Source organism: Balaenoptera ricei, chromosome 2 (genome assembly GCF_028023285.1).
Source record: "Balaenoptera ricei isolate mBalRic1 chromosome 2, mBalRic1.hap2, whole genome shotgun sequence".
Taxonomy (NCBI): domain Eukaryota; kingdom Metazoa; phylum Chordata; class Mammalia; order Artiodactyla; family Balaenopteridae; genus Balaenoptera; species Balaenoptera ricei.
The window spans coordinates 79,617,012-79,633,822 of record NC_082640.1 but is presented as its reverse complement, the minus strand read 5'-3'; the positions used below and the strand labels follow the sequence as shown (position 1 = coordinate 79,633,822).

Sequence of the window (16,811 nt, the reverse complement as noted above, 5' to 3'; positions counted from 1 at the left end):
CTTATCTTTTGATAATAGCCATTCTTACAGGTGTGAGGTGATAGCTCATTGTTGTTTTGATTTACATTTCCCTGATGATTAGTGATGTTGAGCTTCTTCTCATGCATCTGTTGGCAATCTATTTGTCCTCTTGGGAAAATGTCTGTTTCACTTTTGCCCATTTTTAAATCCAATTGTTTGTTGGTTTTTTTTTTTAATTGACTTTTATGAGATTTTTAAAATATATTTTTGATAGTAACCCTGTATCAGATACATGATTTGCAAATATTTTGTCCCATTCAGTAAATTACCTTTAGTCTTGTTGATGCTTTCCTTTGCTGTGCAGAAGCTTTTTAGTTTGATGTAGTCCCATGTATTATTTTTGCTTTTGTTGCCTTTGGTTTTGGTGTCAAATCCAAAAAAATAATCACTAAGACTGATGTCGAGGAGCTAGCCACCTATATTTTTCTTTTAGGAGCTTTATGGTTTCAGGTTTTACATTCAAATGTTTAATCCATTTGAGTTTATTTTTATGTATGATATAAGATAACAGTCCATTTTCTTTTTTTTACATGTGGCTATCCATTTTTCCCAGCACCATTTATTGAAGAAACTATCCTTTCCCCATTGTATATTCTTAGCTCCTTTGTCATAAACTAATTGAGCTTATATGAGTGAGTTTATTTCTGGGCTCTGTATTCTGCTGCATTGATCTATGTGTCTGTTTTCATGCCAATACCATACTGTTTTGATTACTATAGCTTTGTATAATAGCTTGAAATCGGGAGAATGCCATTTTTCTTGGATAGTGTATGTGGATCTGTTATTATATAATATCTTTTTACGTGTAAGTATTAGAAATCTATAATTTGAAGAATAAGGTAAGTTATAAAATACTAATAATTGGAAGCTTATACCAGTCAGACACAATGTAAACCTTTTACCTATTTTATCTTATTTAATTCTCAAAGTATTATTTTGAAATAAATATTACTGTCCTCATTTTAAAAAATGAGGAAACTGAAGCTTAGAGAAGTTCAGTAGATTGCCTAAGGACTTACAGATGGTATGTAATTTCACTGAGATCCAAACTACAATTAATTAATTAACAATTAGTTTTAATATGTCTCAGTTTAGCATCATTTATTATTAATATATGGTGTTTACTTTTTATCTGTAGATGTCCATTATTGTCTGAAGGGACAGTTCATTTACGTTCAGAAACTAAGGTATGAAATCAAACTTTATGTGAATGTGATTATATTCTGTAGAATTTAGGTTGTTTTTTAGATTTTTCTCTTTTTGTATTTATTATTCTCACTTTTATTGTGTTTATTGCGGGTAGGGTAGGGGGTGTTTTCTTTAAAATGCTTTTCCTGAGCCACAAGAACTCCAGGGCCCCTGCCTGTGAGTGGGCAGCTGGCACATGTCACTCCTGCAACATTTCTGGAAAGAAGGATGAGGTGGGCAGGCAGGCCCTCCCCCAAAGAGCTCCCCAGGCCAGCTCTGCTGGCCTCGGCCCCTCTGAAAAAGAAACCCAAACCCCAGAAGCACCCCACCCCTTGGGCTCACGAAGCTGGGTGTGTATCCCTGCTACCCCACAAGCGGCCTCCTCTCCGTCCTTCCTACCCCCTTTCCTTGGGCTTCTCCGTGCTCCCCTTGTGGGCACTTCAGCCCCAACCTGCCTGCTTCCCGCGCTGCCCTGGAAGATGCTTTCATATTTGCCGGGCTTGCCTGTTGTCTACAAAACCCAGGATGCTCACCCAGTGCACTCCAGCTGATTCTGGCTGGGCACCCTTCCCCCACCACTGGTCGCCTCTACCCTGTGACAGAGCACTGGCCTAGGGGGTAGAGGCAACCAGTCCCACCAGCCTCCCACTAGCTTGAAGGGAGCAGGTCCCAGGGCCCACAGCATGCCTTCCAGTAACAGCTAGAAATAGAATATTAGCCTTGATATTCAGAAGGGATGTCTTTATGAAATGTTGCTCGTAAAATGAATTGAATCCTTCTTTGTCTCATAATTTCACTGAACAATTTGGAGATACATTGGAAAAATTCTAAGTGAAATTAAGTTTTCTCTCCAAAGCCCAAATTTACTAGATAGAAGATCTGAAAAAGAAAAGTGTTCATATACAAAGAAGGTGATTGGGAAGGTTTATTTATTCATTTAAATATTTACAGTGTGTAGAGATCACTATTCCAGCTGCTGGGCACACTGGGATGTACAAATTCCCTATCCATGGGAATCTAGACCTAAGGAATAGTATACGTGGAGGCCTATCTGAAGAATAATCGGTGAGGAGAATTAAATTCTGTGAATCAGAACATCCAGTTTAACATTCCGCTAACTAGTTGAATATCCTTGAATCTTTGGAACTCATTTTCTTATCTTTAAATCTCTTGGTCCTAGTAATAACTAGGTCTTTTCCAGGTATACAATTTTGGATTCCTTAAAATATAACTTGATTAATTCTCTGAAAATAGGAATTCTTCTGTGTAGCAATCTAGCAATTCTGTGTATTACACAATTTCCTTCCTTGGCAAGTGATTAGAGTCTAATTAATTAATCATTTAAATTCTTTTCATGTAGCCAAAGACCAAAAACGTTGATCCAATAAGCAAAGTTCAAAACAAATTACACTCTGCAAGTAAAGGAAGGAAATCAAATTCAAGGTATAGTACAGTTTTTACAGTATTACTTTTTTTTTAATTTTATAATTTATACTATCATTGTTCTTAATAAGTTCTGTTTCTCCAGATCTTTTTATACCCAAAATATACAAAATTGTACTCTGTATTTCTTCTCCACATTTAATAATTTAAAACATCTTCTAATCAGAAATGTCTTGCAACAGTTAATGAACATTTTGTATTGTTCTCTTAAGAAAAATTGCCACATTTCAAATTTTTTAAATGTTATTTTTAGCTAGATATTTTCTTAGATCGGAAACTAGAACCTAGATGTCTTTCTCTGCCTAGTTCTCTCAAATAGACTTATACTTTTTGAACACCATGCAATATTTTATATTGAGATACAGAATGATTTTGGCATGCTCTCAATAAAACTATAGTATAGTTATAATTTACATCCTATTGTTATTATTTTGGTGAGAAAGAATTCAAGAATTCAAGACTGTTTTTAGTACTTTAAGCATAAAAAGGGGACCCAAGAGGTTCTTTAGAATAGTAGACTTTCTAGAAAAGGAGGGTCACACCTGGAGTGGATGGTACCAACCAGCTTCTAATTCACAGTAAATTGTTAAATTTATGTCTATTGCTTACCCAAACTGATAATTGCATTATAATTCTAGAAAAATCTTTGTTAATCCTTGTGTCTTTTAATTGGCTAAGTAAAGTTTTTGTTTTTTGAACAAAAGAGACAAAAAAAATAGGGTGAAAGGATAAGAAAGAAAAAAACTAAAATTGATAGAAGAGAACATATGTTACATACATAAGTACTGTACATACATAAGTACTGTACATACCTATATAACTGGAAAGGGTTATCTTATTTTCAGACTTCAAGTTTACTTTTTAAATAAAATGTTCTTTTTCCAAAAGAATTCTAAAGCATTTGCTTCTGTGTTAAAAGTAAGTTAGGCTTTAAAGTAAGTAAAAAGTTAAAAGTAAGGCTTTCAGAAGCAAACTTGATGGGTTAGGCCTGGCCCATTCCTCAACACCTTTAGAAGTGGCTTTCGTTTCATATTTCTCCCCTTATTACTTCATTAAAGAAAAAAAAAATCAACTTTTTGGTAAACTTTGATCCTGCTTAAAATATGTTTCTTTAGGTGGAAAAAAGAGTTTGAGCTAAGAACTGTTCACTCTGTAATTCTTTCTTAAGAGGTATTATTCTTCAGTGTTTGCAGAATTATGACTAGAGTGATAATCAAATTGTACAGTTCTACTCCAGCAGCATGTAAAATTAAAAGCCACAGGCTGGATTTCACCTAGGAGGCCAAGTTCAGTACTCTTAGTTTTGATGTTCACTTGTTTGGGAGTGTTGACCTAGAACAAATAATTCTCCAGCAAAAAAATGGGTTTATTCGGGATCAGCAGAATATTGCACTTCAGGGTCTGCAGCGATGGCGAGCCACGTGCAAGTCCCCACACAGCACGGCGGCGAGGAGAACTCTTTTATAGAGAGAAAAAGGAAGTTGGGAGGGCTAGAGTAAACAAAGGCTTTTCATTACCTGACTTGTTGCCAGGAGTGAAGAGGAGCCTTCCTTCACACCGCGGGGCTCTGCTGTTGTCTCAGGGTGTGAGAGCTCCCCCTTCTGGTCCGCTGACTGTTTAATTGAGGCTTCTGTTTATTAATTTTTTACACTGGCCATGTCTAAGTGGCCTCATAAAGCCTCCTCTAGCTCAGTGGTTGTGTGATTCATAAAGATTGAAAGTCTACTAAGTCTCTTGTAATATAGTCCTTGAAAGTATCAATTGTAGATTTCATCATAAATTTAAAATTTATAATAATTTTGATCTGCTTTTTTATTTGGATAAAAGTCATATCTGGGAGTCATATCTCCTTTTTATATTATATGTATACAATATATAATGTGCCTATATGTGTTTTTTTGTAGAGTAAAATTGAAATACTCTGATGTACAAACTGCCAACGATGTTGCCATTCCAGAGGATTTCTCAGACTTTTCTCTTGCAAAAACAATTAGCAAAATTGAAGGGCAACTGGAAGAAGAAGGCTTACCTGATTATATAGATGATGGTATTTTTTGTGGTGTTAGTGAAGACATTGGAACAGGTAGGTTGTTTTTTGTTTATTTTTATCTTATATCACAGTTATTTAGAAAACTTAGTGATGTCTTGCATTTGTTTAATGAAATAAAATTAGTTTTGAGTCAATAATTGTTGAAAATGGATGATGGGTGAGTAGGGTTTCATTGAACTCATCTCACTACTGTTGTATATGTTTGATGTTTTCCATTATAAAAAGTAAAATTAAAAAGAACTATCTGGGGAGTTCCCTTGTGGTCCAGTGGTTAGGACTTGGTGCTTTTACTGACGTGGCCTTGGGTTCAATCCCAGGTCGGGGAACTAGGATCCCACAAGCCGTGTGGTGTGGCTAAAAAAAAAAAAGAGAGAGAGAGAGAAAAGAAAAAAAAAAAAAACTATCAGGTATTGGTTTCACTGACCACTTTTCAAATAAGTTAAATACCCCATAGCTTAGCATTAAAACATTGAAATAAATTTTTAAAAACCATTTTTCTTTGAATTCCTTCCATTTAATGTTACTGAATTCTCTTTATTGTGTGTTAAATCAACACATGTTAAAGGATAAATGAATTATTGATGTAGCATCAGGTAAAATAATGAATTTTCTAATGAATATTATTTTCTTTCCTATAAATTCATTCTCTGCATACCACTAGGAAAATAATAGTCTAGATCATCAAAAACATGTTAGTTACCAGTAGTGCCTCTAAAATTGTTGAATTTATGAGGAGCCACCTATGCTATTATAAATTTAAAAAAAGACAGTTGAGTTGAGTGTATATGAACATAGTTAATGCTGAACTATAATTAATTGTAGGTTCAGGCAAACCGCTTTAGCCTCTCTGTAATAGCAATTTCTTCACTTGAAAATGTGGCAATTTGTATTTGATGATCATGAAGTTTACCATTAAAATTCTCTGATTCTGTGAAAATCACGATGATTTACATGTATAATGATTATTGTGCTACATGGTAGTTAGTCATAAATGCAGATTAATTCATTTATGCATTTATTACATTTACTGACCTATCCAAGCTTTCTGGGGCTAATTGTTAGCAACAAAGGTAAGTGAAGCAAAGAGTTAACCTTCATGCCTCTGTTAAGATACCTTCAGGGATGCAATGGTCAGATGTTGGCTGTTCCTCAGTTCTCAGTCACCCGTAGCCTTGTTAACAAAGGTCCTCCTCCCAGTATGGGAACCAGCACAGACTACCTTAAATTACTGCTTTTTTTCTTAATGCTGAATGACCTCTCTGCCACTTTGCATCCCTGTCTTCCCTTTTCAGAATCTTTGGCCAAGGTGTCTCCCCTTTTAGGGGAGTTTTCACTTATTCCACATGATTGCCTAGAATGGCTGGGTTATGTGTGGGAGGAAACAATAAAAAAGTAGTTTAGGAGCACAGACTGCTTTATAAGACTAAAGTTGGAGTGGGATGGGTGGGGAGGTTAATGCTGTGGACCAACAGAGACAGAGCACTCAAATCCTTGATGATACTACCGAGGTTAGAGCTGGGGAGAAAAAGAGATGCGAAAAGTCATGCTCTCCCATTGCTTCTTCCTTCTTTCCCCCTAGAGACCAACTACTGCAAACTTCACACTTTTTTTTTTTTTTTTTCACACTTTTAAGTTTATCATTTCCCTTCTGTCCTCTGCTAACCTGGAGTTACATGAGAAGCTAGAAGGAGAGTTGAGGCTGGAAAAAGCTAGGTGGGGTTAGAGCCAACCATTGTTCATTGGCTCCATGTAACACTGGGGACACTTCATAAGAAGAGCTTTGAAACAGGAAGTATGTGTGGAGATTTATGTGCTCTGCGGAATTTGTCCTAATGACTTTCAGAGGCTATTCAGAATGTTTACTCAAGATAAGTTCCATGAGGGCAAACCTTGTCTTATAATATCCGTATTATGCCTGGAACATGGTAGAGACTTGATGTATATCTTTTTTTTTTTTTAATTTATTTATTTTTGTCTGCGTTCAATCTTTGCCTCTGGGCGCGATCTTTCTCTAGTTGGCGGCGAGCGGGGGCTACTCTTCGTTGCGGTGCGTGGGCTTCTCATTGTGGTGGCTTCTCTCGTTGTGGAGCACAGGCTCTATGCACGTGGCCTTCAGTAGTTGTGGCACGTGGGCTCAGTAGTTGTGGTTCGCAGGCTCTAGAGCACAGGCTCAGTAGTTGTGGTGCACGGGCTTAGTTGCTCCACGGCATGTGGGATCTTCCCGGACCAGGGCTCGAACCCGTGTCCCCTGCATCGGCAGGCGGATTCTTAACCACTGTGCCACCAGGGAAGTCCTGATGTATATTTTTTTAATGAATGATTGAATGAATTATGAGTGAGTTCTAAGTTCAGTTTTTACTTTATTTACTTTTATAGGCCTAAAACCCTCAGAGATTTACTGATATTATTGAATAAAGAACTTTTGATAGCAATGAAATACCAAAGGTAGATCTTCGTGAGGGGTTTGTGGGAGAAAGCTTCGGCAGTAAGGTGTTAGTGCATTTTTTTGCTTCTCAGACACATCACTACATTTTAACATCTGTGAAATTGGGATGTGTATTACAGTCAGTGGCATTTTATAATTACAATGGCTGGGATTGAAGTTGAGTTTTGCTAGAGAGGATCTGTGTTTGCTTCTGCCAAACACCTGGGGGCATTACCGATCTGAGACCACTTTAAGTTCTGTTTGAGGTGTTTCGAACCACCTGGGTAAGTATGAATTCAGTCTGCAAACTTATGTGAGTACTTGGCTTGTGGTTCCGATTCTCAGGAAAAGTTTTTGTTTTTTTCCTCTTTCTTTACTTGGTTCCAGTGTAACAGTTGCTTTCTGTTGGATGGGTTTTTCATTTACCTCTACATTAGGGGTATGTAGTGTCTTGAGTGTTCCCAAACAGGGGTCTCCTATTAGACTTCCCATCTTGAGCCTTTTCTTCCCTCATAAAATAATAGTCTGTCTTACAAGTGATGGCATCTTAGATTCAGTGAAAGACAATAAATATTATTATTAAATTGACACAGAAGCACAGATCAGATTTCTGAAGGCCAAACTCCATGTTATGCAGGAGGAATTGGATAATGTTGTATGTGAATGCAATAAAAAGGTAAGTTTTTAAAACCTTTCAGAATAAATGCTGTAATATTCAGTCATTTTAGGAGCAGTTTTCAATTTTATTTTAAAAATAGCTTCATTGAAGTATAATTCACAGTTAACTTTTAAATTCAGAAATTTAAATACTGAACTTTATTCTGAGATGTTGAATTTTCACAGAGCTGAAGAATTTTAAATACTTGCTAGCAATTAGAATGCTCTGTATTAGACTTACAAGTGTAAGCTATTAAGCGCAAATAAAACACCTGACTTGCATTTTGAGGATGAAAATAGAATGTAATTCGTTTTTCTTAGTGAAATGGGTATAAATATCTCATCAAAGATCATACGAAGCTCCTTTATGTTTTCTGCTTTATGTTTTGATACCAAATCATGTATGTTTTTCCATATAATCTATAATTTCATAACTATAGGAGGATGAAATTCAGGATTTAAAGTCTCACCTGAAAAATTCTGAAGGAGATTGTATGAGACAGCAGCGGACAATTAATTTGCAACAGTCTCAAACAGAAAAGTATAAAACTCTTTTTGAAGAAGCAAGCAAAAAATGTGATGGATTACAGCAACAGTTGTCTTCAGTAGAAAGGGTAATAATTTTGCTATTTTTTCCTAATCTAATGCCAAAATGCACAAAAACATATAAGTTACATGTTTGCATAGATACCACTTTTCATTGTTTAGTTATTTTGTTAGTGTATACTAAAAACTCTTCCCCCATTATTAGGAGAGTATTTTTTAACAGATTTATTGAGATATAATTCACAAACAATACATCTCACCCTTTATACAATTTGGTAGCTTTTAGTGTATTCACAGAGTTGTGCAACCATCACCACTATCAAGTTTAGAATATTTTCATCACCCAAAAAGTCACCCCATACCCTGTAGCCTTAGTACCTCTACCCTCTTCCCCTAATCTCCTCCAGCCCTAGACAACTTCTCATTTATTTTCTGTCTTGATAGATTTGCCTATTCTGGACATTTCTGGATATGTAGAATCATACAGTATGTGATACTTAGTAACCAACATTTTTCACTTTAAGTATTGTTTTTAGGGTTCATCAACATTGTAGCATGTATCAGCACTCCATTGCTTTTTATAGAGTAATATTCTTTTTTTACAGAGTATATGGATGTAATACATTTTATCTGTTTATCAGTTGATGGACATTTGGGTTGTTTCTACTTTTGGGCTGTTTTGAATAATGCTGCTGTGAACATTCATGTACAAGTTTTTGTGTAGATATATGTTTTTGTTTTTCTTGGGTATATACCTAGGAGTAGAATTGGTAAATTATAATCTTACATTTAACCTTTTGAGGAACTGCAGGCTGTTTTCCAAACCAGCTATACCATTTTTACATTTCTACCAGCAGTATATAAGGGTTCCAATTTCTCCACATCCTACCAACACACGTTAGATTGGTGGTACCAATCCCCTGTGGATACTGAGGGATGACTGTATACAGTTCTATTATGAATTTTGACAAATGCATAGTCACATAGCCATCACCATAATTGAGATACAGAACACTTTCATCATACCAAAAAATTTCTCTGTGAATTTAGTCAAGTCCTCTCCCTACCCCCAACCTCAGGCAACCACTGATCTGTTTTTGATTCTTATATTTTGGCCTTTTCCAGAATGTCACATGAATAGAATTACATAGTAGCTTCTTGAGTCCGATCACTTAGCACAATGCATTTGCGATTCATCCATGTTGTAGTCTGTTCCTTTTTGTTGTTGACTGTAACATTGAATAGATATTCCACATTTTGTTGACCTTCTCATCTGGAAAGAAAAATTAATTATAGTATCTAATAGTCTAAGCCTGTGCTGTCGAAAATGGTAGCCACTCATATGTGGCTAGTCCAACTTGTGACGTGCTGTAAGTGTAAATCAACATCAAATTTTGAAGATTAAATACAAAAAACGATGCAAAATCTCATTAATATTTTAATGGTTACATGTTGAAATGATAATATTTTGGATATACTGGGATAAGTGAATATAGTAATAAAATTTATTTTACGTATTTCTTCTTAAAGTGACTGCTAGGAAATTTAAAATTACGTACATAGTTTGTACTATGTTTCTGTTGCTCTAAGAAATAAAGGCAAGTGGTCTAAGAGAAAACAAGCTGTTATATCTGGGAAACAACTGTTTTAATTTGTCACTTTACCATTTGTCATCATCCATCCAAGCTGTGGTCATGTCACTGCTGTAGTTCACATAACTTGCCTGCATCTTTGATTCTTTTCTTGTTCTTGGCTCTGATACCCAATCCTGTGTTTTCTTTCTTCTAAATGTTTTCATTCATCTCTTCTTTTCAATTCCCATTGCTACTTCTTGGTTCAGGCTATTATTATCTTACTTCTGAATCCTTCTCACTAGTTATTTTATGTCCTTTCTCTTTTTCTTTTTTTTTTCTTTTTTTAGAGTGTATATATATATTTTTTAAACATTTATTGAAGTATAATTGCTTTACAATGGTGTGTTAGTTTCTGCTTTATAACAAAGTGAATCAGTTATACATATACATATGTTCCCATATCTCTTCCCTCTTGGATCTCCCTCCCTCCCACCCTCCCCATCCCACCCCTCTAGGTGGTCACAAAGCACTGAGCTGATCTCCCTGTGCTATGCGGCTGCTTCCCACTAGCTATCTATTTTACATTTGGTAGTGTATATATGTCCATGCCACTCTCTCACTTTGTCACATCTCACCCCTCCCCCTCCCCATATCCTCAAGTCTATTTTCTAGTAGGTTTGTGTCTTTATTCCCATCTTGCCACTAGGTTCTTCATGTCCTTTTTTTTTTTTTCCTTAGATTCCATATATATGTGTTAGCATACTGTATTTGTTTTTCTCTTTCTGACTTACTTCACTCTGTATGACAGACTCTAGGTCCATCCACCTCATTACAAATATCTCCATTTCATTTCTTTTTATGGCTGAGTAATATTCCATTGTATATATGTGCCACATCTTCTTTATCCATTCATCCGATGATGGACACTTAGGTTGCTTCCATGTCCTGGCTATTGTAAATAGAGCTGCAATGAACATTTTGGTACATGACTCTTTTTGAACTATGGTTTTCTCAGGGTATATGCCCAGTAGTGGGATTGCTGGGTCATATGGTAGTTCTATTTGTAGTTTTTTAAGGAACCTCCGTACTGTTCTCCATAGTGGCTGTATCAATTTACATTCCCACCAACAGTGCAAGAGTGTTCCCTTTCCTCCACACCCTCTCCAGCATTTATTGTTTCTAGATTTTTTGATGATGGCCATTCTGACCGGTGTGAGATGATATCTCATTGTAGTTTTGATTTGCATTTCTCTAATGATTAATGATGTTGAGCATTCTTTCATGTGTCTGTTGCCAATCTGTATATCTTCTTTGGAGAAATGTCTATTTAGGTCTTCTGCCCATTTTTGGATTGGGTTGTTCGTTTTTTTGTTATTGAGCTGCATGAGCTGCTTGTAAATCTTGGAGATTAATCCTTTGTCAGTTGCTTCATTTGCAAATATCTTCTCCCATTCTGATGGTTGTCTTTTGGTCTTGTTTATGGTTTCCTTTGCTGTGTAAAAGCTTTTAAGTTTCATTAGGTCCCATTTGTTTATTTGTGTTTTTATTTCCATTTCTCTAGGAGCTGGGTCAAAAAGAATCTTGCTGTGATTTATGTCATAGAGTGTTCTGCCTATGTTTTCCTCTAACAGTTTGATAGTGTCTGGCCTTACACTTAGGTCTTTAATCCATTTTGAGTTTATTTTTGTGCATGGTGTCAGGGAGTGTTCTAATTTCATACTTTTACATGTATCTGTCCAATTTTCCCAGCACCACTTATTGAAGAGGCTGTCTTTTCTCCACTGTATATGCTTGCCTCCTTTATCAAAGATAAGGTGACCATATGTGCGTGGGTTTATCTCTGGGCTTTCTATCCTGTTCCATTGAGCTATATTTCTGTTTTTGTGCGCCAGTACCAAACTGTCTTGATTACTGTAGCTTTGTAATACAGTCTGAAGTCAGGGAGCCTGATTCCCCCAGCTCCATTTTTCGTTCTCAAGATTGCTTTGGCTATTCGGGGTCTTTTGTGTTTCCATACAAATTGTGAAATTTTTTGTTCTAGTTCTGTGAAAAATGCCAGTGGTAGTTTGATAGGGATTGCATTGAATCTGTAGATTGCTTTGGGTAGTAGAGTCATTTTCACAATGTTGATTCTTCCAATCCAAGAACATGGTATATCTCTCCATCTATTTGTATCATCTTTAATTTCTTTCATCAGTGTCTTGTAATTTTCTGCATACAGGTCTTTTGTCTCCTTAGGTAGGTTTATTCCTAGATATTTTATTCTTTTTGTTGCAGTGGTAAATGGGAGTGTTTTCTTAATTTCACTTTCAGATTTTTCATAGTTAGTGTATAGAAATGCAAGAGATTTCTGTGCATTAATTTTGTATCTTGCTACTTTACCAAATTCATTGATTAGCTCTAGTAGTTTTCTGGTAGCATCTTTAGGATTCTCTATGTATAGTATCATGTCATCTGCAAACAGTGACAGCTTTACTTCTTCTTTTCTGATTTGGATTCCTTTTATTTCTTTTTCTTCTCTGATTGCTGTGGCTAACACTTCCAAAACTATGTTGAATAATAGTGGTGAGAGTGGGCAACCTTGTCTTGTTCCTGATCTTAGTGGAAATGGTTTCAGTTTTTCACCATTGAGGACAATGTTGGCTGTGGGTTTGTCATATATGGCCATTATTATGATGAGGAAAGTTCCCTCTATGCCTACTTTCTGCAGGGCTTTTATCATAAATGGGTGTTGAATTTTGTCGAAAGCTTCTCTGCATCTATTGAGATGATCATATGGTTTTTCTCCTTCAATTTGTTAATATGGTGTATCACGTTGATTGATTTGCATATATTGAAGAATCCTTGCATTCCTGGGATAAACCCCACTTGATCATGGTGTATGATCCTTTTAATGTGCTGTTGGATTCTGTTTGCTAGTATTTTGTTGAGGATTTTTGCATCTATGTTCATCAGTGATATTGGCCTGTAGTTTTCTTTCTTTGTGACATCTTTGTCTGGTTTTTGGTATCAGGGTGATGGTGGCCTCGTAGAATGAGTTTGGGAGTGTTCCTCCCTCTGCAATATTTTGGAAGAGTTTGAGAAGGATAGGTGTTAGCTCTTCTCTAAATGTTTGATAGAATTCACCTGTGAAGCCATCTGGTCCTGGGCTTTTGTTTGCTGGAAGGTTTTTAATCACAGTTTCAATTTCAGTGCTTGCAATTGGTCTGTTCATATTTTCTATTTCTTCCTGGTTCAGTCTCGGCAGGTTGTGCATTTCTAAGAATCTGTCCATTTCTTCCAGGTTGTCCATTTTATTGGCATAGAGTTGCTTGTAGTAATCTCTCATGATCTTTTGTATTTTTGCAGTGTCAGTGGTTACTTCTCCTTTTTCATTTCTAATTCTATTGATTTGAGTCTTCTCCCTTTTTCTCTTGATGAGTCTGGCTAATGGTTTATCAATTTTGTTTATCTTCTGAAAGAACCAGCTTTTAGTTTCATTGATTTTTGCTGTTGTTTCCTTCATTTCTTTTTCATTTATTTCTGACCTGATCTTTATGATTTCTATCCTTCTGCTAGCTTTGGGGTTTTTTTGTTCTTCTTTCTCTAATTGCTTCAGGTGCAAGGTTACGTTGTTTATTCGAGATGTTTCCTGTTTCTTGAAGTAGGCTTGTATTGCTATAAACTTCCCTCTTAGCACTGCTTTTGCTGCGTCCCGTAGGTTTTGGGTCGTCGTGTCTCCATTGTCATTTGTTTCTAGGTATTTTTTGATTTCCCCTTTGATTTCTTCAGTGATCACTTCGTTATTAAGTAGTGTATTGTGTAGCCTCCATGTGTTTGTATTTTTTACAGATCTTTTCCTGTAATTGATATCTAGTCTCATAGCATTGTGGTTGGAAAAGATACTTGATACGATTTTAATTTTCTTAAATTTACCAAGGCTTGATTTCTGACCCAAGATATGATCTATCCTGGAGAATGTTCCATGAGCACTTGAGAAAAAAGTGTATTCTGTTGTTTTTGGGTGGAATGTCCTATAAGTATCAATTAAGTCCATCTTGTTTAATGTATCATTTAAAGCTTGTGTTTCCTTATTTATTTTCATTTTGGATGATCTGTCCATTGGTGAAAGTGGGGTGTTAAAGTCCCCTCCTATGATTGTGTTGCTGTCAATTTCCCCTTTTATGGCTGTTAGTATTTGCCTTATGTATTGAGGTGCTCCTATGTTGGGTGCATAAATATTTACAATTGTTATACCTTCCTCTTGGATCGATCCCTTGATCATTATATAGTGTCCTTCTTTGTCTCTTGTAATAGTCTTTATTTTAAAGTCTATTTTGTCTGATATGAGAATTGCTACTCCAGCTTTCTTTTGATTTCCATTTGCATGGAATATCTTTTTCCATCCCCTCACTTTCAGTCTGTATGTGTCTCTAGGTCTGAAGTGGGTCTCTTGTAGACAGCATATATATGGGTCTTGTTTTTGTATCCATTCAGCCAGTCTGTGTCTTTTGGTGGGAGCATTTAATCCATTTATATTTAAGGTAATTATCGATATGTATGTTCCTATTCCCATTTTCTTAAATGTTTTGGGTTTGTTATTGTAGGTGTTTTCCTTCTCTTGTGTTTCTTGCCTAGAGAAGTTCCTTTAGCATTTGTTGTAAAGCTGGTTTGGTGGTGCTGAACTCTCTCAGCTTTTGCTTGTCTGTAAAGGTTTTAATTTCTCCATCAAATCTGAATGAGATCCTTGCTGGGTAGATTAATCTTGGTTGTAGGTTTTTCTCCTTCATCACTTTAAGTATATCCTGCCACTCCCTTCTGGCTTGCAGAGTTTCTGCTGAAAGATCAGCTGTTAACCTTATGGGGATTCCCTTGTGTGTTATTTGTTGTTTTTCCCTTGCTGCTTTTAATATGTTTTCTTTATATTTAATTTTTGACAGTTTGATTAATATGTGTCTTGGCATGTTTCTCCTTGGATTTATCCTGTATGGGACTCTCTGTGGTTCCAGGACTTGATTAACTATTTCCTTTCCCATATTAGGGAAGTTTTCAACTATAATCTCTTCAAATATTTTCTCAGTCCCTTTCTTTTTCTCTTCTTCTTCTGGGACCCCTATAATTCGAATGTTGGTGTGTTTAATGTTGTCCCAGAGGTCTCTGAGACTGTCCTCAGTTCTTTTCATTCTTTTTTCTTTATCCTGCTCTGCAGTAGTTATTTCCACCATTTTATCTTCCAGGTCACTTATCCGTTCTTCTGCCTCAGTTATTCTGCTATTGATCCCATCTAGAGTATTTTTAATTTCATTTATTGTGTTTTTCATCGTTGCTTGCTTCCTCTTTAGTTCTTCTACGTCCTTGTTAAATGTTTCTTGCATTTTGTCTATTCTATTTCCAAGATTTTGGATCATCCTTACTATCATTATTCTGAATTCTTTTTCAGGTAGACTACCTATTTCCTCTTCATTTGTTAGGTCTGGTGTGTTTTGACCCTGCTCCTTCATCTGCTGTGTGTTTTTCTGTCTTCTCATTTTGCTTATCTTAGTGTGTTTGGGGTCTCCTTTTCACAGGCTGCATGTTCGTAGTTCCCGTTGTTTTTGGTATCTGTCCCCAGTGGCTAAGGTTGGTTCAGTGGGTTGTGTAGGCTTCCTGGTGGAGGGAACTAGTGCCTGTGTTCTGGTGGATGAGGCTGGATCTTGTCTTTCTGGTGGGCACGTCCACGTCTGGTGGTGTATTTTGGGGTGTCTGTGGCCTTATTATGATTTTAGGCAGCCTTCTGCTAATGGATGGGGCTGTGTTCCTGTCTTGCTAGTTGTTTGGCATAGGGTGTCCAGCACTGTAGCTTGCTGGTCGTTGAGTGAAGCTGGGTCTTGATGTTGAGATGGAGATCTCTGAGAGATTTTTGCCATGTGGTATTATGTGGAGCTGGGAGGTCTCTTGTGGACCAGTGTCCTGAAGTTGGCTCTCCCCCCCTCAGAGGCACAGCCCTGATGCCTGGCTGGAGCACCAAGAGCCTTTCATCCACACGGCTCAGAGTAAACGGGAGAAAAAATAGAAAGAAAGAAAGAAAGAGGATATAATATAGTGAAGTAAAATAAAGCTATTATAAAGCAAAGCTATACAGACAAAATCTCACCCAGAAGCATATACATATACACTCACAAAAAAAGGAAATAGGGAAAAATTAATATATCCTGCTCCCAAAGTCTACCTCCTGAATTTGGGATGATTTGTTGTCTATTCAGGTATTCAACAGATGCAGGCACATCAAGTTGTTTGTGGAGTTTTAATCCGCTGCTTCTGAGGCTGCTGGGAGAGATTTCCCTTTCTCTTCTTTGTTCGCACAGCTCCCGGGGTTCAGCTTTGGATTTGGACCCGCCTCTGCGTGTAGGTTGCCTGAGGGCGTCTGTTCCCCGCCCAGACAGAACGGGGTTAAAGGAGCAGCTGCTTCGGGGGCTCTGGCTCACTCAGGCCGGGGGGAGGGAGGGGTACGGAGGATGCGGGGCGAGCCTGCGGCGGCAGAGGCCTGCGTGATGTTGCACCAGCCTGAGGCGCGCCATGCGTTCTCCAGGGAAAGTTGTCCCCGGATCACGGGACCCTGGCAGTGGCGGGCTGCACCGGCTCCCAGGAGGGGCAGTGTGGAGAGTGACCTGTGCTCGCACACAGGCTTTATGGTGGCGGCAGCAGCAGCCTTAGCGTCTCACGCCCGTCTCTGGGGCCCGCGCTGATCGCCGTGGCTCACGACCGTCTCTGGAGTTCATTTAGGCGGCGCTCTGAATCCCCTCTCCTTGCATGCCGCGAAACAAAGAGGCAAGAAAAAGTCTCTTGCCTCTTAGGTAGGTCCAGACTTCTTCCCGGTCTCCCTCCCAGCCAGCTGTGGTGCGCCAACCCCTTCAGGCTGTGTTCACGCCGCCAACCCCAGTCCTCTCCC

At 37.5% G+C, this 16,811-nt stretch overlaps 1 protein-coding gene across 7 annotated transcripts in view; it reads left to right on the top strand.

Annotated features, from left to right (window-relative positions):
- The window catches only part of TEX9 (testis expressed 9), a 224,101-nt gene that overhangs the window by 151,058 nt on the left and 56,232 nt on the right, over positions 1–16,811 (top strand). For 6 of the 7 annotated variants that reach the window (XM_059913224.1, XM_059913226.1, XM_059913225.1 and 3 more), the window contains 5 exons: positions 1,160–1,208; positions 2,570–2,652; positions 4,557–4,735; positions 7,721–7,803; positions 8,225–8,398. In XM_059913224.1, coding sequence (XP_059769207.1) covers positions 1,160–1,208; positions 2,570–2,652; positions 4,557–4,735; positions 7,721–7,803; positions 8,225–8,398 — 568 coding nt within the window. The remainder of the gene's footprint in view (positions 1–1,159; positions 1,209–2,569; positions 2,653–4,556; positions 4,736–7,720; positions 7,804–8,224; positions 8,399–16,811) is intronic. The other variant, XM_059913227.1, reaches the window with a different exon arrangement.